This window comes from Macrobrachium nipponense, chromosome 42 (genome assembly GCF_015104395.2).
Source record: "Macrobrachium nipponense isolate FS-2020 chromosome 42, ASM1510439v2, whole genome shotgun sequence".
Taxonomy (NCBI): domain Eukaryota; kingdom Metazoa; phylum Arthropoda; class Malacostraca; order Decapoda; family Palaemonidae; genus Macrobrachium; species Macrobrachium nipponense.
The window spans coordinates 43,843,887-43,868,289 of record NC_061103.1 but is presented as its reverse complement, the minus strand read 5'-3'; the positions used below and the strand labels follow the sequence as shown (position 1 = coordinate 43,868,289).

Here is a 24,403-nt window from a genome sequence, read left to right as displayed (position 1 = left end):
GGTAGTGCACCTATCAATTTTGTTCAGACAGTTAATCTTCTGTAGTCAGAATGCTTAAAAGCACTGACTCAGCTTCCAAATTCTTCTGAACTAACACGAACATTCTCAGGGTATGAGGGGGAGTGGGGGGCGGTTTCAGAATAAGCTTCCTTTGAACAGGGGGACACGCACAGACAATGAACTCGTATTCTACATTTTAAAACAAGGAACCTGTGCGCATTGTTTTGTTTGATATACGTAGTTCTAGTGGCATTCTCATTCTGTGGTCAAGTGTTGTGGATCAACGCCGAAAGACTTCGTCTTCTCCCTTTTGTTTTCTCCTGTATACAGAACTATAGATGCAAACTGTCAACCTGTATCTGTGTGAACATGATGTGGTGATGTGGGCGCTTTTACAGTTTCTGTGGGCATTATCAGAATTAAAGAAAAGAGGTTAAGTGGTCACATAGATCATTTATTAAACAATAAAATAACTATTAGTATGTCCTCCTTGTTTTGACATTATATGAACACTTAAAAAAGTCCTCCATAACCAATCCTGCGGCAGTCAAGTGTGAGCTAGACCCCCTTGCCAACTCCGAATCCTCACAGGGACGACAAACCTCTCTCCGAGTTCCTGAAGACCTTTAGATATATCAGCATGCATTTGGAAATTTCTGAGCTAACAAGAATGATCAAGATCATCATTTTTTTTTTATTCATTTTCTTTCAAAACAAAAGCACTGGATAAAACGCACAAGTATACTTTAGTCACTCGAGAGTCTTTTTATAAGGTAAAGTGGAATACTGGTTAAGTTTGAACATGACAAATTGCCTCTCCTCGTCTAAAGGTTCACATCTTGCTATGAATGCTTATTATTTCCTTTTTCATCACTAGGCATGGAAAGCACAATGGGGAAACTGAGGAACACAGCTGTATACACCTGACCCTTTGCTTCTTTGGGCAAACGATGAACAGCTGCTTGGTCATACAACCAACCTGCAGGCAGTGGGTGCAAACACAGAGTAAGGAACGAAAAGGTAAGATTCAGCTACTGTTGAATGTCTGTGTACCCAATCAATTCATGAAAATAGTAATGAACCAATTCAGAAAAGAAAGAAAATGGGAGTTCGGTACAGTATCAATGACAGTTGAAAACGGGAATGCTGTTGAGTTGAGCCACAAGAAGCTAATGTCAATCAATATCCTGGTAACATTCGCAGGAACAGAGCGTCCTTGGTTGAGAGGAATTTTCCAAAAATGCGCCAAAGATACCGGATGATTTGGAGCTCAAATATAGCTAAATGGATTCAAATATACATCTGGTGTGGGTTACCACGAATACAGCTATGTGAATTCAACAGAATACAAGATACTGCTCGGTATTTAACGCTTCAAATCTTTATATTATCAGCAATTTCGTGATGAGTAGACCTTGCAGTTTTCATTCAAGTCTTACTCTGGACGAGGGCTGACCTTGCCTTTTAATTTTAGGACATGTATAGCCAGTTTTAAATGTATTTTATAATTGTTTGAGGACTATATAATGTACAAATTGAGAGTCGCCACTTGGAAAGATCATGGCCAACTCTAAACCAGCCAAACGACATGAGGCTTCAACTCACTTGACACACGAAGAATCAAGCTCATGAAAACCAGAGCAGATATATTGAAAAAACACAGTCTGGTCAACATAACAGAAATTGTGCTGTTCATGACTTGTAAACAAATGATTTGTCTCTGAGTATGTCAGTCGCAAATGTGTATAGTACTGTTGTGTGATTGTTTGGAGAAGATGGAAAATGCACCAGCTACGATCTCTGGTTGCCAAGGGAAGTCCAGTCTCACAGTATAACAGCTGATCATGAAGGGAATTCTCTCTGTGATACCTAATGACCTTCATTTTATGAACAACACGTCCGCTGCATTGATGTACCTAAAGGGGGAGTTTATTTACAAATGTTTATACACCTACAGAACTGTCTCGCCTGACATATTATGGTTCATCAAAAACAAATACAAAACACCTCTCACTTCCACGTGTGCACCTTTCAGAAAACTCTCAACAATAAACCTAGAAATTAAAAAAGACGATGTCTAAAAAGGCAGTCGGAGATGAGTAAGGTTAGACAAATGCGTATTCAGAAAACTTTTCTGATTCTCTTAAGAGGCTCCATAAAGCAGCCTGCAAGGTCGACATGAGAGTCTTCATGATTTCAAAAAGTGACTCTTTTACTCGTCCAGTGATTGCACGAAGGAAATTACAAAACAAATACTGTTTCAGTATACAAATGAACCATGTCAAACCAGAAGAGTTATGCATGATATGAAAAGACCATATCCTGATGTGAAGCTAAGGGTTGGTTTCTTTCTCCTTGTACAGGGTGTCCATAAAGTCCCAGTACCATTACAAGCAATAAATATTTGTAATGGTACTGGGACTTTGTGGACACTGTATGTCCTACTAATCTTAATTTTGGTAAATTTACGCAAGACAGTATCAGACGAGTTTTCTGAATCGGCTCTGTATATCAACCTGGAGCGAAGAACATATTTCTTGACATATATATGTATATATATAAAAATGAGTGGAAAATAAAAGCACCCAGCTGTTCCAAGCAAAGGTGGCATTGACGAGAGTGAAGACTTGGATTACTTTTCTTTTTCCATTTATTCTACTTCGTAAAAAATGAGGAGAAACTATCACTCACAAGCTAACGAGAGATCTGCTACCGCGGACAAAGCACAGAGGACACTGCGCCACGAATAACCCAAATACCACACAAATGCTTCTGGGCAACCTGGTGCCACATCGTTCGAGATGGCTCACACTGACATTCTCATCCGTAAGGGATTTTTCTGACGCGCATTTTTGTTGTTGTTGTTGTTGTTGGATTTACCCTGAATGAGAGATTAGATTCTTCACTGTTGACCCCAAAGATGAGCTAAGCAGATTTCGTACTTTGACACAACGAGTGAACAAATATTCCTCTATCCTGTAACAATGAGTGAACGAGTCATGACACCAACTACCACGAGAGAGAGAGAGACATTGCCCACTGGACATCACACAAGATTCTTGGGACAGCACAATTTCTCGAAAAGGAACCCCACACATCATCTGGCTTTAGCCTCACAGTCTATACAGAATAAAGTCAGGCATGAAGAAATGGAAGCCATTAGTAACATGGCAAGGAGTTTGTAATGCCATACCAAAATCTTAACACCACTGACTACGGGCATGTACTGAGAACCTATTCTTAATCAGACAGATAGAGTTAGTTATTTTCAGCTAGTGTTAGTGAACTAATTGCTAATCCTTTATTTCGGAAACGACAAAGGGGCGTGGCTCGTAGTAGATATTTCACTTGATACTGGGATCATCCTCCTCCTCCTTCTCCTCCTCCTCCTCCTCCTCCTCCTCACCCTTCTCCTCCTGGCGGAGAGAAAGTGAGAGAGAGAGAGAGAGAAAGAGAGAGAGAGAGAGAGAGAGAGACCTACTGATAAGACTACAAAACAATCCCTCCCCCCCTCAATGAGTGGAAACACACACAGGAGAGCCATCAATCTGATTAATGAATACTTTCTAAGTACACCCACTGACTACAAGCTCTTGGCAGTTATCTATGGATCAAAGTCAACATTACTCCATAGAGAGAGAAACATTAATTAAAAGTTGGTGGCAGTGATTAGTAACACAAGTTGCATAAGTCCCGCTGAGCGCTCGCTCTGATTTGGCCGGTGACCGAGTGTGGCAAGAGTTTGCGAGGACGCCGGGTATATGCCGTGTCAGCACATTCCCGAGGTCAATGGTGCCCCTAGCTAGATGTGGAGGAGGAGGAGGAGGAGGAGGAGAGGAGGGAACGGAACCCTTCCCTCGCCCTTTCTCTCTCTCAGCTGTGACACTGTATTGCAGCGAGAAATCTGTGGTCGTCGCTTCTTGTAACTAGGGATACCATTGAGAGAGCCGCAAATTCCCACGTGAGGGAGGCGCAGATGAGCTGTTGACATCCTGGCCAAAAGAAGGGTAGAGATCGTGAGGGCTTCTTCAGCTGATGTCCTCAGGGCTATATGCTTCTTCGGTGTTTTTGTGGATCTTTTTTCCTTTTTTTGGTTTTCGTCAATTTAGCAGGACCTATATTTCTTTTTAATTTGTTAAACTTTCCGTCAAAACTTGCCTTCACGCACATTTGGGCAGTGATAGAACAGAACCAGTAGGTCACGTCAAACACCCTCACTACTACAGATATCAGGACCATAACTCTGGTGAGTTCGGATCTTGGCAAGTCACGACATCCAGAGCCTAATACAGTATATATTGATATATCATTTTATTTTTATTATCTTATTCATGATTAATATTATTATTATTATTAATTATTATTGTTAATGTTAATGAATCAATCGTCTCGACAGAAGGATGCTGATGATGCCGCTTCTCCTTCTTCTTCTTCTTCTTCTTCTAATGTTTGGCTAGGAGCTCGAGAACCTCAACTGGACGCCGTGCCAGCCTCGTCATCCTTGTCCTCTTCGGTCTCTGATTCAGGGTCGAGGCTGCTGCGGGTGGTGGCAGTGAGAGCTGATGATGGCGACGCCACCGCCTCCGCCCCTCCCCCTCCTCCTCCTCCTCCTCCGACGGGCAAGGAACTGGTCGGGGGGGCGGCGGTGGTGGTGGATGGCGGGGATGTGATGGAAGAGGTGGGCGTTGATGTGGTGGAAGTGGAGCCGGGAGCCGAGGGCTCGCTGGCCGTGCCCGCCCCCCCTCCTACCCCTACCCCTACCCCTACGCCCCCCGTCGCGGAGGTGGCGGTGACCGGGCCGATGGCGCTCAGGACGAGCTTCGACCGCAGGTTAACAGGAGGATTCGGGGAGGAGTCGCTCTCGGACCCGGGGGACTGGCTGGTGGGCGTGGTCCGGGGCGTGGTCCGGGGCGTGGTCATGCGGCTGCCGGAGGAGGAGGCCCGGTGGTCTTTCCGTCTCCCCGAGTCCAGGTGTGATGGCCGCGCACTCCGAGCACTCGCTGCTTCCGCTTCCCGAGCTGTCTGGAACAAACAGTGTAACAGAACTATTTTGCAAAAAATAGTCGAACGGAAAATTTCGGAGGCCAATAAGACTAAGTAACGCTAATCGGACGAGAGGGGGTTAGAGCTCGTCTCTGGGATACTTAAACTTAAAATGTCTTAACTTAAAAAAAGGTCTCTATATCAATATATTTTAACTTCAGAGGGGAAAATGATAAATATAAAATAACTTATCTTCACATTGCAAGACTAAGACTATATCTTAACTATTATAATTATAAGTCAGATTAATATGAACCCTTATAACATTATATGCTATTCAATCTTACAATCTAGCACGATACCAACAATAAAAGGCATGTCTCACTTACAAAGCATAAGAAGTATCAGGGCTAGTGAAATCTAAGTAGAAGAATGATACAAGCAATATATGTATATCTCCACCCTAATTACCGAGAGTATCATTTTTAAGACGAAATCTAAGATTTTCTAGCAAGTAAAGCAATGCTTTGACAAGATCCTAACCTCCGCTAAGATCTCCGTTCTACTTTGCAATCCTACAAGGGGAAAAAAGGGTCACACTGAAAATACGCATGTGCTGTTCCATTCAAGATATCTCAGCATCTACATGAATTGCAGTCTATATATTACAAAGTCCAAAGTGCAGAACTAAAAAAAAATACAAAATAATAAGGAGATATGAAATGATACAAGTAACTAGAAAAAAACTTGAAGGAATCCACTGATAATCAAACGGTCTATTTGACAGACATTCCAAAACATGTTCCCTGTGTTGTCTTCAGCTCCCAGCAAACTCCCCCCAGCCCATCCCCCCCACCCCCCTTCCTCTTTTCAAAATTAGGGTACTTTCATGGCATTCAAGTTATATGCAAAAGAGGAAATTAGACTATCAGTCACCATAAGTTTTTTAAGTGTCTATTTTGGAATTTTTGAAAATTTACATCATCTCATTACTACCATTCATGTGAAAAATACTTGATTAAGCTACAAATGTCCTTTAATATCTAATTTGCTCTTCCTGGGAATTAATATATTTTTTCATATATGTTAACCGTAGGCAAATATTTTAGTTGATGATAATTTCGTCTTCTCGTGGATTCGAACCTGCGCACAGAGGGGAAATCAGGAGTTCGGTGAAGTTACCGACTCTGCCAACAAGTCCTGATTTGTCCTCTGTCCGCTGGTTCGAATCCACGAGAGGACGAAATGATTATCAACTAAAAAATTCCCTTCGCTTAACAGTTAACGAATAAATATATTAATTCTGGGGTAGAGCGAATTGGATATTAAAGGACATTTGTAGCTTAATGCATGTAGTATATAAATCACGGTGATGTGATAAAAATTCATATATATAACATATATTTAGTATATAAAAGACAAGTTTTGACATCTATTTCGAGAGGAAATAATAATATATTTCTTACCATACAATTCAGTTCTTTCTTAATTTAAACAGTCCTGGGAGGTATGAGTCCCACAGGACATTAGTATACCTCAGGATTACCGACTTATTCCCATTTCTCAAAGGTCACAGGTCCAAAGAAAATAAAGTCAGTGACTTTTAAGAGCTAACGACGACATATCACCCCATTTCCACGAGCTGATCAATGCTTTTGTTACTGCCCGTGTCGCTCTATAAAGTTATTTAGGTCTTTTGACGAATTTATCATTTTTCTATCTTGGTTCTTTTTCCCATTCTGAGACATAAAACAAAAATGACAGAACAATCCAGTGAAATCATTGTAAACCCTTTAATCTTTGAATCACGACCGAGAATAATGATAAAAGATGGTCAACTGACAAATGATTTTTAGTACCAAACGGTTTATTCAAGATAGTATGGACTACTGACAAATTATTTCAAGTACCAAATGATTTATTCGTAGGCATATTACTTTGACCACTGACATCTATACATTTACAAAGTTCTAAACTGTAATTTATCGTCATTCTTATGAATGTTATGCATTAACTGTCTACGTAAAGCACCTGGCAGGTTTTATGAACGCCTCATCCTAATTCATTTCCCGCGAGTGGTCACAAGACACTTGGCCTAAAACATCAAAAGACATTTGAACAGTGCCCACGTCTTTTAACAAAAACGCCCTCCTTGAAGAATATTATACAGAATCTACAGTCTATTGCAGTATAGTAGTGTACTTTCTCACTAAAGAAGCAAGTCTGCTGTATACTGGACACCTACACATAACCCCCCTTCTAGCTCAAAAGGAGAACTCAGTCGCTCGCGAAAGCATGACAAGTCTTGGTGACGCATCTTCCACGATTTTTACAGAATCCAGATCCTTGAGTTTGGAAAAAAAATGTTATTGCCAAGGAATAAAGAAATCTTATAAAAAACGAACTCAAATTCCGCTGCTGTAAAACAGCTTTATATGTCAAAATCCCCAACGGACATTAAAACCGCTCCGTTGAAAACCCTGGAAGCGTTCACCAAAACTTGGAAATAACTACTTCTTGAGATTTCGAGTTCATACTTTTGAAGGTAATCTGACTTTTTACGATTAATTTTTTAAATTTTTATTTTACATGACCTCTATGTGTTATCATCTCTTTACATACTAACTGTCTCGAATCATCATGAACCTCGAATATCTGTGAAGGAAGAAATAAAGAAAACAAATGAAAGCAACTCGATTGAGCGTCGTTGGCACAAAAGGAAATTACTGGGAAAGGAAACAAATATCACGTAACAAAAGTAACAGACAGTCAAGACATATTCATAAATCATAAAGTAGCAAGTCAATATTGATACGTATCAACAAAATAACCTGGAAGATTTATTCATCAAGTGTTATAGTCTATTACAAATCTTCTCTATGACACAGAATTATTCAATTGAGTTTTCAAATGAAGCACCAGCAATGGACATGCAAAGTGTGAGGCCTACGGGCAGTTAATTATCATTGCCTTTTTGTTTTCACCTAAATTGTGATTTATGAGTGATTTAATCAAAACACACGTGACATCATCCACTTCCACAAAAATGTGAAAGAAAATGACAGAAATATTATTTAAAGTACTGGAATGAAGACTTTGACATATCACGGCTTCTCCTTTGAATATTAGTCTAGGAGTCGACACCAGAAATGACAGAATAACATCAAAACATACTAATTTGTGAAAGACATCTAAACATCAGATCTCTTTTAAACATTAGCTCTCTTAACAATGAAACAGACATTTTGAGCAATTTTATTTATTCATGTATTTATTTTTTGGTTCAAGAAGATGAAGAAGAACCCATGATGTTTCTAACATCCAGATATATGATGATAATATGCTAATGAGTGCTGGAAAATTTACTATAGTAGTATGTGGCATCAACGTCATTCATACCTGAAGATATGGAAGACTTTGAATAAAAATCAGCTTTATAACAGCATTACGCTGCACAGTTCTAAAACGCTTCACATAGGAATGATTTGAATTCAAGGTGATGTAAGTATATTGGCAAATACTGAGAACGATTAAGGACGCTAATAGCTATGCTTTTAGGCATAGCATTTCTCTTAGGCAATTCTCGTTAAATGCAAATGTACCATCTGTTACCTGAAGGCAACCTACAATTTTTTAATCTGTTAGTATTGGTGTCCTTAATCGTTCTCAGTATTTGCCAATATACTTATATCACCTTAAATTCAAATCATTCCTATGTGAAGCGTTAAAAAACTACCTTTTTTCGCTGTCTGTCAAAACGTGAGCCAAGAAATGTCAACAAACGATGCATTTGTGGAAGTATGACCACGAAATTTAAGACAAACAAACACGGCAGAGTGAGTGTTGGGATGAGTTAACTGCCCGTTGGCCTAAGCAAAAAGATGTTGAGAAAATAACACTGTTTTCCATGCAACAACAAACAAATAACTGACAAAACTGGTTTATAAACAGACAAGATTTTTAAAGAGCAAAAGCATGAATTCAAGAACCAAAACATTCATTGCAGAGTTTTGGAAGCTAACTGAAATTAAAATCAAGTTTACATTTATGTGGAAGAGACACAGACACACACACACTCACATATACACTAACATTCAGGAAAACATGTCCTTTCAGTCTTCCCACCTGACGAAGGAACACTAAATCAAAAGTGCACAGAAACTCAACAGAAAATGTGGACACATCTAGTTTCTCTCAGTCAAAAGTGACCACTGAATGACTGAAATGAAATGAAAGAGCAGAAAATCAACAGAAATGTGGACACATATCTCTTAGTTTCTCTCAGTCAAAAGTGACTACTGCCTGCCTAACTGACTGACTGACTGAGCAACCCAGACCCTGGCGAACGTCAAAGACAAAACCCTGACACATTACCTGACTTTGACGGCCAAAGATCAAGCAGGAACTTGAGGATACTGATCGGCTGATGGAAGTCCATGGGTTCCTCTCCCTCGCTCTGTAGCATCAAGACGGGACCGAAGCATATGGCAAGGTTCTGCGTCGTCATCTTGTTGCGCTCCGACTGGCTGGCTACCAGGCGCAGGTGGTCCATTAGCAAGAAGAGGGTCATCTGCGGAGTAATTTGGCAGGTGTTAGTGCCAGTGCCATAGTGCAGGTGTCGACATAGCAAGAAATTGGAAAAAAAAAAAAAAAAAAAAAAAAATTCTGGGTTATCGAACGATCAGGGGAGACTTATATACAGCGTTTTAAGTCTAGGTGAAAATTGATCACTTTCATTAGAAACTGATTTACTGGTGAATGTTTTACAAGATACGACTTAACACTAAAGTTTTGAGGAGAGTGAAATGAAGAATTGGTCTGCTGAAGAATTTGATCACGAGTGAAATTGAATTCCATTGTTTCAGAATTATACTGTAAGGTTAGAGACAATTATATACAGGGTCACTTCACTGACATCAATACCTGGGAGTAGAGTTAGTAACGAAACTTAACTAAAAAAATAACATGAAAAGGAATTTTTGGAGCTGTTTAAAAATCAGGAAAACAAATCCCCAAAAAACAAAGAAAATGTTTATTGTTAGTAATAACAATAAGGTTTTTGTTACATACCTTACCTGGCAGATTACTATACTTAGCTTAATACGTCCTCTGACGTCAACGACAGAATTCCAAAAACTCGCGGCACACGCGACAGGGTAGGTCAGGTGATCTAACCTTATCCCGCCGCTGGGGTGGCGGATTGTAAGAAACCAATCTCCCTTTCCAAGCCAGAAATTTTTCCTTCCACCGGTCTCCTGGGCAGGGGAGGCTGGGCGGGCCATCAATCGTAAATATATCTGCCAGGTAAGTTATGTACAAAAACCTTATTGTATTACTAAAACAATAACATTTTTTGTACCATGAAACTTTCCTGTCAGATTATATACTTAGCTTTGAATTGACACCCTGGTTGGGGAGGGAAAGGAGACAGGCAATATAAATATTTGGAAAAAAGGGGAAAACAACACTAGTTGTAGGGGATGTAAAAACAAACCTTGGTTCTTACGCCTGTTTAGGCAGAAGACTTCGTTAGTTACTGGTCTATGGAGTCTGCGTTGGCCTTAAGAGGCTTCAGCGAGGGCGTGACCTACAGCTGACAGACTCTTTTGGGTCTATCAAAGGCGGATTTGGTTGTCCGCCTTATCTTGAATAGAATCCGAGCAGGAATCTGTCAAACGGGGATTCGCCCACTTATATGACAGAAACCTAACCACTATCAATTGCCAAGGAGCTCAAACATACACCGATTTCACCTAAACCAATCTAATCAATTGTTAGCACTACGAAAATGAAAAAACATGCCTACCCGATTGCATTTTTTTTTGTTCTTTCCAAACAACCAAAAACTTACAAGCCTAACAAAGGGGAAAAAATAAAAAAATATACTAACTAAGGGAAAATATGTCTCAGCTCCCTGCCCCAAGCACCGAAATCCGCCGATAACGTACGGGCCTAACCGAAAAGCACTTTTCATAACGTAATTTTGACGTCTCTCAGATAGTGGTTTGCCAAAGACTTGAGTTGCAACGCCAGAATGTTAGCTTCAATAATATTTACTTCCAGGGATATGCTTTTTTGTTAAAAAAGTCAATGACGTGGCAATAGCTCTTACCTCAATGAGCTTTGACCTTAAGAACTTTGTATTGACTTTCCTCCACATATTCGCATGCGCTTCTTTTCAACCAGGCTTCTGATAAAGAAAAGAAAGCGCATTCTTCGAAAGTGTCCTCCTTGGATCTCTTACAGAGCACGCCAAAGGTTAAGACAATCATTGCCCTTAAGTTTTTTCTTTCTCTGTAGATAGAATTTCAAACTTTCATTTACTGGGCCAAAGAGACCTCTCTTGCTTCCTTCGCCTACACTAATGCAGACAATCCTTTGTACTTCAAAAAGGCCTCGCCTAGGCCAAGGGATTTGAGGGGCTTTCTTCGTTCTTGGCCTAAAGAACGAAGGGGAAGCGGAAAATGAAAGCAGATAGCTGGCATCTCCCTCTGAATTCCCACATTTCCTTCTAGTGCATGGAGTTCACTAACCCTTTTTGCGGAAGCCCAATGCCATGAGGAAAATTGTTCCTTCTTCGTGAGGGTCTCTAAACGATGCAGACTGAGGCCGGTTTCGAAACTTATTGGAACCTCAGGTAACGGTAGCACTACATCCAGATTCCAACTCCGGAACCCCTGGAGAAAACCGTTCTTGGATGGTTTTCAAACGATCTTTATTAGATCATGAAGGTCCTTATCTTCTGAAATGGTTTTAAAGTTTCTGTGGCCTAAACACTGCAAGATAGCATGCTAAACGATTAGCCTTTAATTGGTTGATTACCGCCAAATCCAACTTTCTTCCCTAAGGAAATAAAAGTAAGAAAGTCCTGCTTATTTGTTGTCACAAGAGGTACTGGTAAGAGGAAAAAGTGTATGGTTCCTTTACAACCATCGCCGAAAGACGTCCCAACTTCGGAGTTGGTTAGACTCTAAGGGTAGGAAGGCCTTCTTGCTGCTGCTCGATAGCCGTTTGGCAAACTCCTTGCCGAATAAAAGGCCTCTCGTTCTGACACCAAACTTTTTGACAGTCTGAAGCCAGTCAGATCTAGAGCGGCGGAGGGGGGTTTTTGTTGATACTCCTCCGAAGGTGGGGTTGTACTGAGCAGATCATCCTCGTGTGGTAATGTTCTCGGAAGATTCTACTAAACCATTCCAAGTACCTCTGGTGAACCCATACTTGTGCGGGCCCAGAACGGGGCTTACCGAGCGTCATCCTTTTGCTGCCTCCGATTCCTGCAAATTTCTTTAGTCTCTCTCCCAGTAATCTTGACAATGGAGGAAAAGCATACGTCTCTAGACCCTTCCAATCTAGTAGGAACGCGTCTATTCGACACTGACCCTCGGGTCCGATATCGGAGAGCAGTATCTGGCTATCCTCATATTTCTTGTTGGCTGTGGCGAAGAGGTCTATTATGAGGTTTTGCCCCAAAGCTTTCCAAACAGGTCCTGGCAAACATCTTCGTGCCAGAGTCCCACTCCTGCCAGGCAAGGACTTGAAGCTTTCCTGCTTAGGAAGGTCCTGCATCTGAACGTTCTTTTCTCCTGTACGAACCCCTGGTAAGGAGACAAATCTTCCTTTTTTCTGCACCCAAAGCAGAAGTTCTTTTTTTGCTGTCTGCGTACAAGGGAGAAAGGAGTGAGATCCCCCCTTGCCTTTCCATTGAATTGTAAAGCCAGGGGCCGTGTGGTGTTGTCCGAGTTGATCTGAACTGTTTGAAGCGTTAGGACGTGGGGCCTCGAAAAGCTTTTCAAAAGCTAAGCCAAACCGCCAATCAAGCTCCTTCTTGTTGATGTGCCAGTGGTCACCTGTTCCTTGTTGCCAGGTGCCTGACAGCTTCTCTATTGAGCCCGAGCCGTCGCTCCCCAACGCCTGTTTCCGCATGGCGTCGGTAATACAACAACTTTGGTTGGGGTTCGGAATGTGAAGGGGGACGCCTCCCTTTCTGCAAACTTGAGAGGGTTGGCCTCCCACCAAGTGAGGTTCCTTCTTTGATTTCCATTTGAAATCTCGAAGGAGAACTCTTAGGTTTTTGGTTTTGAACGACACCTCCAGTTTTCGATGGAGAAAGAACTGGAGAGGTTCTGAGGTGCAACCTTCCTTTTAGAGAAAGGAATTGCTCCAACGCAGGGAGAGTGTATCCCCAAACAAACTCATCCACTCCCCTCGCTGTTGCAATACTTCATTTCTCTAAGGTAAGGCTTTGACTTTCTCTGACCCTCGGGCTAATCCCGTGTTCTGGAGACGGAAAAAGCCCTGAAAATCCAGAGAAGCCATCCGAATCCCGCCCCAGATAGATACGATCTTGACTGGGGATCAAACTAGAGACTTTTTGAAAGTTCCACCAAAAGCTTCCCAGAGAACTTGCGCCAATGAAAAAGGGTCTTTTGTAGGTCCTCCAAACATCTTTCCTGAGACTTGGCTCTGATCAGCCAGTCGTCCAAGTAAAGGGACACTCTGACTCCCTCCAAATGTAGCCATCTTGCTACATTTTCATTAGGCCTGTAAAGACCTGAGGGCTGTTGAAAGGCCGAAGCACAAGGCCCTGAACTGGAATATCCTTCCTCCCATCATGAACCTGAGGTATTTCCTTGACGAAGGATGGATAGGCACATGGAAGTAAGCGTCCTGAAGATCTAGGGACACCATCCAGTCCCCTGGCCGAAGGGCCGCCAACACTGAGGATGTCGTCTCCATGGCGAACTTCCTCTTTTCTACAAAGAAATTCAGGGCGCTTACATCCAGAACCGGTCTCCATCCTCCTGAGGCTTTTGGAACTAGAAAAAGGCGGTTGTAAAAGCCCGCTGAGCAAGGGTCGCTCACTAGCTCTATAGCCTCTTTCCTCGAACATTTGTTCCACTGCTTGTGTTAAAGCAAGGCTCATGATGGGATCCCTGTACCTGGCCACCAACTCCCTCGGAGTCGTTGTCAACGGTGGTCTTTCCGTAAAAGGAATCAGATATCCTTTCCTTATTATAGAGTAGGGACCAGTTGTCCGCTCTTCTCTTTGTCCAGGCTTCCGAGAATCTTAGAAGTCTGGCACCTACTGGTGTTTGGAGGACTACTTCCCTACTTCTTAGCTCTGACAGAGCGTGAGAAGGATCTACCTCTCTTGAAAGTTCTATTACCTCTCGAGGTAGAGGCTCTAGAAGGGGGGCCCCCTCGAAAGGGCTCCTGTCTAGCTGGAGTCTCCTTCTTAGTCTTCGTCTGGAAGGAGGTCTTAGGCTTCCGTGCCGACTGTGCGAGCATGTCCTGAGTCGCCTTCGCAGAGATAGATCCTGAGATGTCCTGGATTATCTTCTTTGGAAAAAGCAGAGGCGAGAGCTGCGAATACAGGAGAGAGGCTCTTTGGGCATGCGAAACAGACTTCGTCAGAAAAGAGCAGAAGACTGATCTCTTCTTAAGGATCCCTGCTCCAAAGAGGGAGGCTATTTCGCTCGATCCATCTCTAACTGCTTTGTCAATGCACGTTAGAACACTGTTTAGATCTTCTGGCGAAAATAGAACATCCGGGTTCTGAGTCTTTCTTAGCCAAGACCCCCAAAGACCCAGTCAAGGAAGTTGAAGACTTCCAAGACTTCTAAAAATTCCCATTCAGCAGGTGGTCAAGCTCGTTCATAGCCAGGTCGTTTTAGCCGACAAAAGAGCCGAGCGTCGTGCTGCATCCACCAGAGAAGAGAGTCCGCATCCGCCGATGAAGGAAGACCCAGACCTAAGGGTTCTCCAGACTCGTACCAAAATCCGAGTCTGCCCGTAGCTTTGGAAGGAGGGAAAGAAAACACAGTTTTCCCTTTCTCTTCCTTAGAAAGCAGCCAATCACCAACACCTCTCAAAGCCTTCTCATTGAGATGGTTGGCTTCATCCTCACACAAGAGGAAACTTTCGTCTTCTTCGAAAGTCGAGAATAAAGAGAGAGGAGACGGAGGAGCGACGGGAGTAATGGGAGTCTCCAAACTCTTGAAGAAGTAGATCTGTAAGGATCTTGTAGGACGAAACTGACGAGTCCTTCACCAAATCCTCTTCTGAAGGTTCAACTTCATCCACTGAAGAACCTCCGCTTCTTTACGAGTGCAGTTAGCCTTCTCTAAAGAAATGCGCCTGTCCAGAAGAGTCTAGTAGTAGACTGGCGCCTATCAGGGGAAGCCAAAGTTTTCTGGAGAGCTCCTCTCGAATGAGTCCTTCCTACTCTGATGAGTGCTTGCTCTTTGCTCCTTAATCCTACTCCTAGAATTCCGGGCTTCCAAGGGGAGCGCCTGCTAGGAGAGGAGAGCCTACTATGCTCAAGGCGCTTCTCAGGATCCATGAACGCCTGTTCAAAGGAGAGCGGCTGCCAGGCGAGCTTGCGCCTACCATGAGGCGAACGCCTACTAGGCTCTTGGCGCCTACTTACAGGAGAGCGTAAGGTCTGGAGAAGGTCGCTTACTAGGAGACCGGCGTCTAACCATGCTCCACAACTTCGCACACCGACTTGTGGTGTCTCTTCAAAAGGTAGTCTCCCAGAAGAGACATATCTTTCAGGCTCTACGCGCCTGTCCTGAATCGAGTGGCTAAAAGTAGAGCCGCGCTTATCAGGAGAAAAGCGCCTATCAGGAGAAAAGCGCCTATCCTCCGCACCACGCTTGGGAGCGGGAGAGCGTCTACTGGGGAGTAGCGCCTACGTAGGCTCAAGGCGCCTAACATAAGGCGTAGATCCTGTCTCTAGACGAATCCATCAAAGAGTAGGCTTCTCTTATCGGGGAATGAAGGATCTTCGTAAAAGAGCGCCGAGGACGAGGCTGTACGCCTGTCTTTAGACGAACGCCTACTAGTCGCTAGATCCCTTCCTACTGGAGAGATAGTCACCAGGAGAAAGCTTCTTGGGCGATTGATGCCTGGAAGACGACAAGCGCCTGCTGAGGGAAAGAAGCGCCTCCTTCCATCCGCTGATAAAGGAGAGAGAACCGACTCTGACTGAGACGGTAAGACAGGTGAAGGAATCCTAGACTTCTTGACAGGGAGAGAGACGTCTTTCCGACGCGTTCCTCCTGCCAAGGAGCCCGCCAGTGCCGAAATCTGCGCTTGCAGTCCAGCAAGAATTCGAGCTGGAGATCTTGTAAAATCCTCCACCGGAGAAGAGGCTCGAGCCTACTATGAGGCGAGAACTCCTGCTCCCTCCTGGGTTTCTTGATCTCTACTTCCGGCTCTTCTGGAAAAACTTCCGGGCTGGAAGGAAAGGAGCCCAGGCGCCTTCCAGGCTCTCTTCAGCGGTCGTGAAGATCCGAGGCGCTCCATCCTCTTCTAGTGAAGGTGAGGAAGACGAAGAGAAGCATTGGCGCAATACCTCCTTCTTCGCGCGAACAAGGGGCAGCCTGGGTACGAGCATCAGGATCTACCGAGGGGACGCCTGATCGTGGGAGTTCTCCCTAACCTTCCTGCGGCTTTTGACTTTCCTCCTCCACTGGGACTGGGAGTCTGGAAGAGGTCTAGGCCTGGAAGCATTAAGGAGCCGATCAGACGCACCCTCCACTGCACTGGGTCACTGCACAATTCACCTTCACTACTCTTACCTTGCAACGAACGGATCTTCTTTTCCATGCTAAGGATCGTGGCTCTCATGGTTGCCACTTCCGTAGTCGTGTATCCTTAGGTTGGATGCAGGGCGCAGGAGCTGAAACTGGAGAAGGTTCTAATGCTACAACAGGATTTTCTTCTAACTCGCTAATACGAGACTTACTAGAACTCCTAGAAGAAGCCTTTCTCACCCTGTCTTTCTCTAACTTCCTCAAGTAGGAAGAAAGAGCCTTCCATTCACCCTCATCCACTTCTCACACTCCATTACACGGGTTATCAAAAGAACATTCTTTACCTCTACATTTAAAGCAAACTGTGTGAGGATCTACCGTAGCTTTCGGTAGTCTCACCTTGCATTCATCCATAGCGCACACTCTAAACATAGAAGATTTCTTAACCTCTAACTCAGACATCTCGAAATCAAAGAAAAATCCAAATCAATATCCAAAAACAATCCACAAATGCGTATGCCAAGCCAACAAGATCAGGTACTTCACCGAAAGTCAGTCCAAATAAATCCACGGCAACGAGAAATGAATAAAGCTGTCAGGAGGTAACAACCACAGGTGTAGTCGTCACCGGCGACAGAAAAATTCTGGCTGGAAAGGGAGATTGGTTCTTACATCCGCCACCCAGCGGCGGGTAAGGTAGATCACCTGACCTACCTGTCGCGTGTGCCGCGAGTTTTGAATTCTGTCGTGACGTCAGAGACGTATAGCTAAGTATATATCTGACAGGAAAGTTCATGTACAAAAAAATATTTTAACGTACCGGTGCCTTCAAAATTGAAAATACTCGCACTGAATTTCCGTAAACTCTTTACAGCAAGATCTCATGGAAAAAATTCTACCTGTATCAAAAGATAGTCACTATTTGTTATCCAGTAAATAAAAAATATATATGACGACTACACAACTAGTATTACTGCTGTCTTGTGTGTTATAGCTACTGGCCATTTCAGTTTCTATGTCTTTTGCAAGCAAGAAACCTCTGCTACCTGCATGCACTTGCTAATGCCTGGGGTATCAGGGTCGCAGCTGACAAGTCTTACCAGCATTTTTTTTTCAAGACACTACAATGTCACAGGAAGTGGAAGAAGGCCTTGCAAAACAATAACACATGTTCCCTATGAACGAGGGGATAATGCTTTTCGCTCTTTCTGCGCAGATTCAAGGGTAGGAGAGTCAAATTAATAAAGGGAGAGATAGATAGATAGATACACGAACAGAAAAAGGAACGAAAATACGAGAGAGGTTATACCAAGTCCAAGGCGTAATACTGATATATACAGGGTGTCCATAATGTCCCAGTACCATTCTGAGCAAATAAATACTTGTCATGTGACTGGGACTTTAGGTTCACCCTGTATACTTTGATTATAACAAAATAAAATACTGAATTTTCAGCCTCTAGGTTAGCGTTACGCAAAAAATGAAAAAAAAACTCAAGAAAGTTCAAACTGTAATTCATGCAGAACTGATATTTACTCCCAAGGGAGGTAGTATGTACCAAGCAGCATGCATTAGGAAAACAATGCCAGGCTTATTACTTTATTCCTTTCTCAGATTAAAAAACGAATAGCTTTCTAAAGAACGAAATAATAGACTGAAATAAAAAGAGTGCCTTCTACACTGAACAAACCAGGAAGCAAGAGGCTAATGAACACAAAACACTTATCTCCTTTGAGGGCAACAATGCAATGGATTCCTTAAGTCGCCTGCCTTCTCGCCCGTTAAATATCCAAATAGGTGAATATCCAAATATAGATGAATATCCAAATATAGGCGGGGGCTATTGTCTACCCAAACTACTGACTTCTTATCAACTGTATTGATAAATTCATTTAGTTTTATTATTCTTTCATGAAGTTTTATGTATCGCGTGATTTTCAAGGGGAATGATGATGGCTAAATTTTCCTTTAGAAAAAAAAAAAGGTGTTTTCAGGATTTTCCATTGTCCTGAATGATCTGATCTATCTTGGTCCACAAAAAAATTATGACTAAATTTTTCTATAGAAAAATAACAAAAGGGTGCTTTCATTATTTTCTTCTGTCCTGAATCATCTGATCTATCTTAGTCCAAAAAAAAATTAAATATCTATAGGAAACTTACGTATAAAAGTAGTTTTTTTTCAGTTTCAGCTGGAATGAAATTTTATTACGCAAAATGGCGTTCTATGTAAAATACTTCATACATTAAAATAAATTCAGCGGCTGATTATTCTATGAAATCACAACGGATAACTTATAACCAACCAAGGTTCAAGTGTGGGGAGGAAGAATGGCAGTGATTATAATTGTTATGAAAAAAAAGAAAATAAGGATTGGAAAAATCCCTCCTTGAAGCAGATGACGACCTAATTAAAAAAAAAACTTGTTAAAATGAGAATAAAACTTTAATAGCAAAGATAAAAGTTTCTCAGTAAAATATTAGAAGTTCAGTCCTTCTGAACAAAAAAATCAAAATATACCAAAAGTCCTGTTGATGGTTGAATGTGATGTTACAATAAAAAAAACTATAATTTGCAAATGGAGGACTGTCTGTTCTGTTCTCAGGTTCTATGAAAGGAAATATTTGTCTCTCAATTCATTCTTGTGAGTTGTCTCTCACTTTTCCCCACAGACGAATATCCCACGCTTGACAACCCTACTTTCTGAAATACGAGCTAAAAGACAACACGCGTCAAATATTGATCAAAGATTTCAAAACTACATGCTCGCTGGACTATGATTCAGATAGCAGTAAATTCTTTCCGATTTTTTTTTTTTTTTTTATCATTTATTATTCCTTGGGGTAGGTCCTTCAACTGTCTCACTGAAAGATTAAGGTTATCTACTATAAGCAATCCCTAAAAATCTGAGTTATCTCAGCCGTGAGAACTCAAGTCACTGAACAAGATAGCAGGAACAGCTTTTTTCATACGAGAAGCATTATAGAAAACAGAAGCTGACGTAAAATAAAAATAAAAAAACTAGCATAAACAACCGTCTCTTTCATTTCCATCAGCAGCTGCTGATGCTCTCTCGCCTATAGGTCATGCACGCACAGTAAATCTATACTTACCGTGTGATTCAGGGCCAATAACAACGTACTTAGAAATAAGAAATCACTGTATTGTCTCATTCTCTGAACTGATTCATGTCATCCTATTTACAGAAAGCTATAGTATTTGAAATTGGAGGTTATCTTTTGTAGCAGTACTTTCATCAACATAATATTTCTCATGAATGTGATATACCAACTTGCCCTGTTTACCAGTAGAGTTTTATATTAGCTATAATGTTTTTAGAGTTTTTTATTCTTTTTTTAGCTTATATTAGAAATGACGCCATTGAACATGCAAAGAAAAATGAATCGATAGTCTGAAGAAAATGAGATGCAAGAAAATAATGACACGTATGAACAATTATCTGACTGAAGAAGGATGTTATATGGCTCTATCTTGACTGATGACAATTCACGGGACTTAGGGAACACGTAAGAGAGTAGAGAGAGAGAGAGAGAGAGAGACCTGGTCAAGACAAAATTATAACTAATCTGCACAAAAGAGATATGGGATGGAGTGACCTGACGGGTATTACACAGGGGCCTGTGTGCACATGCTTGTCTGTGCAAGAAACTAAAATAAAATAATGACATAATAATACAATAAAATACGAAAATAATGACATAATACATAAAGAAAATAATGACACGTCTTGCAGTTAGGAGATCAATACCAGTGCGATGAACTAAATGTTGTGAGTGACTTCTAAATGAAAAAGATATCACACTTTCACATCAGTTAAGTATCTAGCAAGACATTCCGATTAACAATCAACATTTGTACTATAAGAGTTTTGGTGACTTTGCATATTATCGCTTCAGGAAGTCCCATTTCAATAGATAAGATAAAAAAAAGTTGCTGAATTTCCAATGGAGAAGGACAATAACTTTGATTTCTGTGATGGACGAAAACCGAGAATTAAAAAACCGAGAATTAATCATGATGATTTTTATGATTTGCGTGGTGATGAACGAAAACTGAGAATTGATGACCTGGTGACTGAGATTAGTTAAAACTTTTACAAGGAGGAAATTCGACTCAAATTATCATTTTAAACAGTTCATCAATCAATTTCAATTTAGCCTTTCATAGTTTCGGTGGGATGCTGTCTAAGTGCACCAGACATACAAAGCACTGAGATATATTTACTACTTACACAGATTCTATGGATATTTCTAGGTAATTTGTCAGTGAGGTTCAATAACAGTCACGGAGGGAAGTTGAACCAGCCGACACTATAACTACGTCAAAATTAACGGTAAAAGAAGAAAGTTCAACAGAAAGAGAGAGAGAGAGAGAGAGAGAGAGAGAGAGAGAGAGAGAGAGAGAGAGAGAGAGAGAGAGAGAGAGAGAGAGAGAGTAACGTAGCCTGAATCTACATCAAACTATAGGATGAGACAAAATAAATAAAAAAATTAAAACTATCCATACTCCAGGCTGACCTGAAGGTTTACAATTAGACACAAGCAAAGTATAAAACACCGTTGAATGCTACACTAAAAAATTTTTTTTTTTTAAATAAACAGATAAACGTTCAGACCAGCCTGTCGCCACTAAATAAAACAATATACGTATATATATATATATATATATATATATATATATATATATATATATATATATATATGTATATATATATAATATAAAAAAAAACACTCGAGCTAGGATCTGACGGACGGGCGTGAGTCAAATAAAAAAAAAAGGTGGAGGATGCTTAGAAATAACGTTCAATCTTCACCTTACTTACCCTGTTGACCTTGGGCAAACAGTCCAGGATCGAGAACATGAGTTTGGCGTTGCCCTCAGGATCGTCAGGGAGCATGACCGTGAGGGCGTCTACCAGCATCTGATACAGACACTTGGTGAACAGCGGTTCCGGGAGCTCTCTCAAGTAGTCCTTCAGGATACCTGCAGAGGGGCCAGGGCAGATTAGTCGGGGTGTCTCTACTAGGCTACTGGAGTACTATTAAATTTAGGCCAAGCGCTGGGACCTCGATGAGGTCAAAGTTCAATAGGTCTTCATTAGAGGATACTTGTTCTTTTTTACACGATTAGGCAATAATACCGGAGCTAAAATTCTAAATCTGAAAATTATTCTATTCCAAATAATTGTTTAGTTTTTTTAAGTAGCACAAAGATTTTATCATTGTATAGTGTATAAATATTGTCTATATATATTTATATATAAATATGAGTAAAAACCACTGATAATGAGAGATAACACTCCCCGGTAATCTTTGTAAAACAACCTTCCTTATAAGCAACTGCCAAGAAACTTTCCAAATCTCCCAAACGTAGCTCGCGTTTTCTATCCCAACCAGCCATGCAAATCGGGAGGGGGAACTCTCCTATTCCCGAACAAACCTGTGATAACGTTGATGTCAGGCACGTTGTCGGAGGAGAGATCCACCAGGCGCGGATTCCTCTCGAAGGCGTCCCTCAGGAGCCGCTTCTTAGTGGCCGACCCGCAGAGTCTGTAGAGCCCTATAATGTCGAGGCCTCTCCGCTCGACCTCGGCCACGCACCTGGCGATGATGAGGGGCACAGTGCCTCCCCCGCTCTCCCTGTTCGACACGGTGTCCAGGTCGATGCCGAAGAGGGAGCTTTTTCTCACGCCGGGCGTGCGGATGAAGGCCTGGCGCGGGGGCGTGTAGCGCAGCTTGAGGTACAGCGTCCCTCTGGGCTCGATCTTGAGCGCCAGCTGGTGTAAGGGCGACTCCTTCAGCAGACTCACCAGGTGTACGGAGCCCTTGTAACATAACTTATGCCTGAACTGCGGGTCCCACGAGTATATCAAAAAGTCTAGTTCCTTGTTATTGATCAGGTCGAGGTCGAAGGTCTCGTCCCAGTCGAAGTTCAAGTCTCCTGTTCTGACGACGGTCCTCGCCTTGTGCACGCGGTCACACTCTAACACACAGTACAGATCTCGGAACTCCGACCGCCCAGCGGCCTTCAGACCACGCCCAGCTAGCAGGTGGACCCACAGCATGCCAGACACGCCCTCCGTCACGCCGCCCATGTTGCCTACGCCAACTTTGTACTTCAAGAATTCTGGAAGAGGTAAACGCCTGTTAGATACGTCCTACAGATGAAGTTCTGAAACAAACATTGTATAAACACTTGCCATTTCGATATTCTCAAGATTTAGCTAAGTAGGGAAAAACTCTCTATCGCGAGATTATATATATAAGGTTCGAAAGGGTCCACAATAATACAAAGTGTTAAGAGTCCGTGTATAATTTTTAAAACTTTACAAAAAGCTTTCGAACTGGGTTCATCTTCAGTCCAAATGAACAATTAGTTACAACATGTACAGGGGTAAATTTAAAAACAAGAGTCGTTGAAGATCGTTAACGAGCTAACGACCGGTGTCAACGATCTTCAACGACTCTTGTTTTTAAATTTACCTCTGTACATGTAACTAATTGTTCATTTGGACGAACCCAGGGAAGGGTTCGAAAGCTTTTTGTAAAGTCTTAAAAATTATACACGGACTCTTAACACTTTGTATTATTGTGGACCCTTTAGAACATTTAGCTAAGGATATCAAGTGTAACTTTGATTCTGTATGAGTGGGATACATTCAATTCCAGATGGACATATTAATGAACATTGTAATAAGACGTTTTGAGCGTTATAAGCTGTACATTAAAGATATATAAACTATTACAGAAGAAAGTTCTTTTCACAGAAGCAGAAGCTTCTCTTTTACTAATGAATATTAACACTCACTGAATAAGTTCACTGTACTGTTTTTTTCAATAAGGCTATTGTGCTTGTCTCAATCCTTGTTATCCACCGCTATTGCCAATATGTTGGTGATCATTATTCGCAGTTGCAAGACTGATACCTTCCATCTTTAACTCTTTCTTAACTTAGGAGCTGATTCCTCACTAACTGGATAAATACTCGTTCATCTGTGTCATTATTTACTAGCTGGCTAAGATCGGTTTGCCTGTGCTATTGAATAGCAGCAGTCGGGTGCTATTTTGTATGTAACTGTTAACATCACTTACTAGCAGAGTTGAGGTCTAAATAAAAGTCATTTCTATTATGGACCAGGAGGAATCTTATTAGGAATTATTCCTTGTGGTAGAATTATTTGTGATATTGCCATACGGGTTGAATTCTACTTTGTATAAACTATTAACATTACTGGAGTTGAGTTCTATTGTGCATGAACTATCAACATTATTGACCGGCAGGCTTCAGGTCTATTTATACATCTGCTCTTACTGACCCAAGAGGATCTGAAATATATTTTGCCTAAGTCACTACTTGAACCCAGCTTTGAGATTCGTATCCTCTAAGACTCACCAGCAGGGTTGATGTCAATGAGCCTGAGTGCGGGTCTTCCTCTGGTGGGGGAAGGGTGCGGAACGCCCCTCGCTTCTTCCAGAGCCGCCCTGACTCTTCTCGACTGCCCTTCTAGACGCCCTAGTTGTCTTGTGCTTCCTGGGCCCGGCCCTCCGCCTAGATGTAATCTTTGTACATAGTAAGGCGCCTCCTACGGGGTAAAGGGGAAGGTGAGATCGAAGATATAGATATTGAGACGTATCTGAAATTCATCGAGCTTGAGGTAATGGTTTTCATATTATGGATAAATTCAATTCACATGTTCGTTATCAAACTTTAATAAAATCTTAAAACAGATTTATAATATGTCTTTCCAATTCACATATTCATGATCAAACTGTACCAAATTTTAAAACAGATCTAAAATATATCTTTCCAATTCACATATTCGTTATCAAAATCTACCAAAATTTTAAAAGATTTGAAAT

General features: G+C 41.7%; 1 protein-coding gene across 11 annotated transcripts in view; it reads right to left on the bottom strand.

The window, feature by feature from the left end:
* Positions 1-438: 438 nt before the first annotated feature.
* The window catches only part of LOC135213169 (rho GTPase-activating protein 100F-like), a 341,178-nt gene continuing 317,213 nt past the window's right edge, over positions 439-24,403 (bottom strand). For 7 of the 11 annotated variants that reach the window (XM_064247116.1, XM_064247117.1, XM_064247118.1 and 4 more), the window contains 5 exons: positions 23,937-24,126; positions 21,984-22,670; positions 21,358-21,527; positions 9,358-9,553; positions 439-5,018 (listed from right to left, as the gene is read on the bottom strand). In XM_064247116.1, the coding sequence (XP_064103186.1) occupies positions 4,471-5,018; positions 9,358-9,553; positions 21,358-21,527; positions 21,984-22,670; positions 23,937-24,126 (1,791 nt within the window). In that variant the 3' untranslated portion in view covers positions 439-4,470. Of the gene's footprint in view, positions 5,023-7,609; positions 7,639-9,357; positions 9,554-21,357; positions 21,528-21,983; positions 22,671-23,936; positions 24,127-24,403 lie in introns of all 11 variants that reach the window. The other 4 variants (XM_064247115.1, XM_064247125.1, XM_064247124.1 and 1 more) reach the window with 3 other exon arrangements.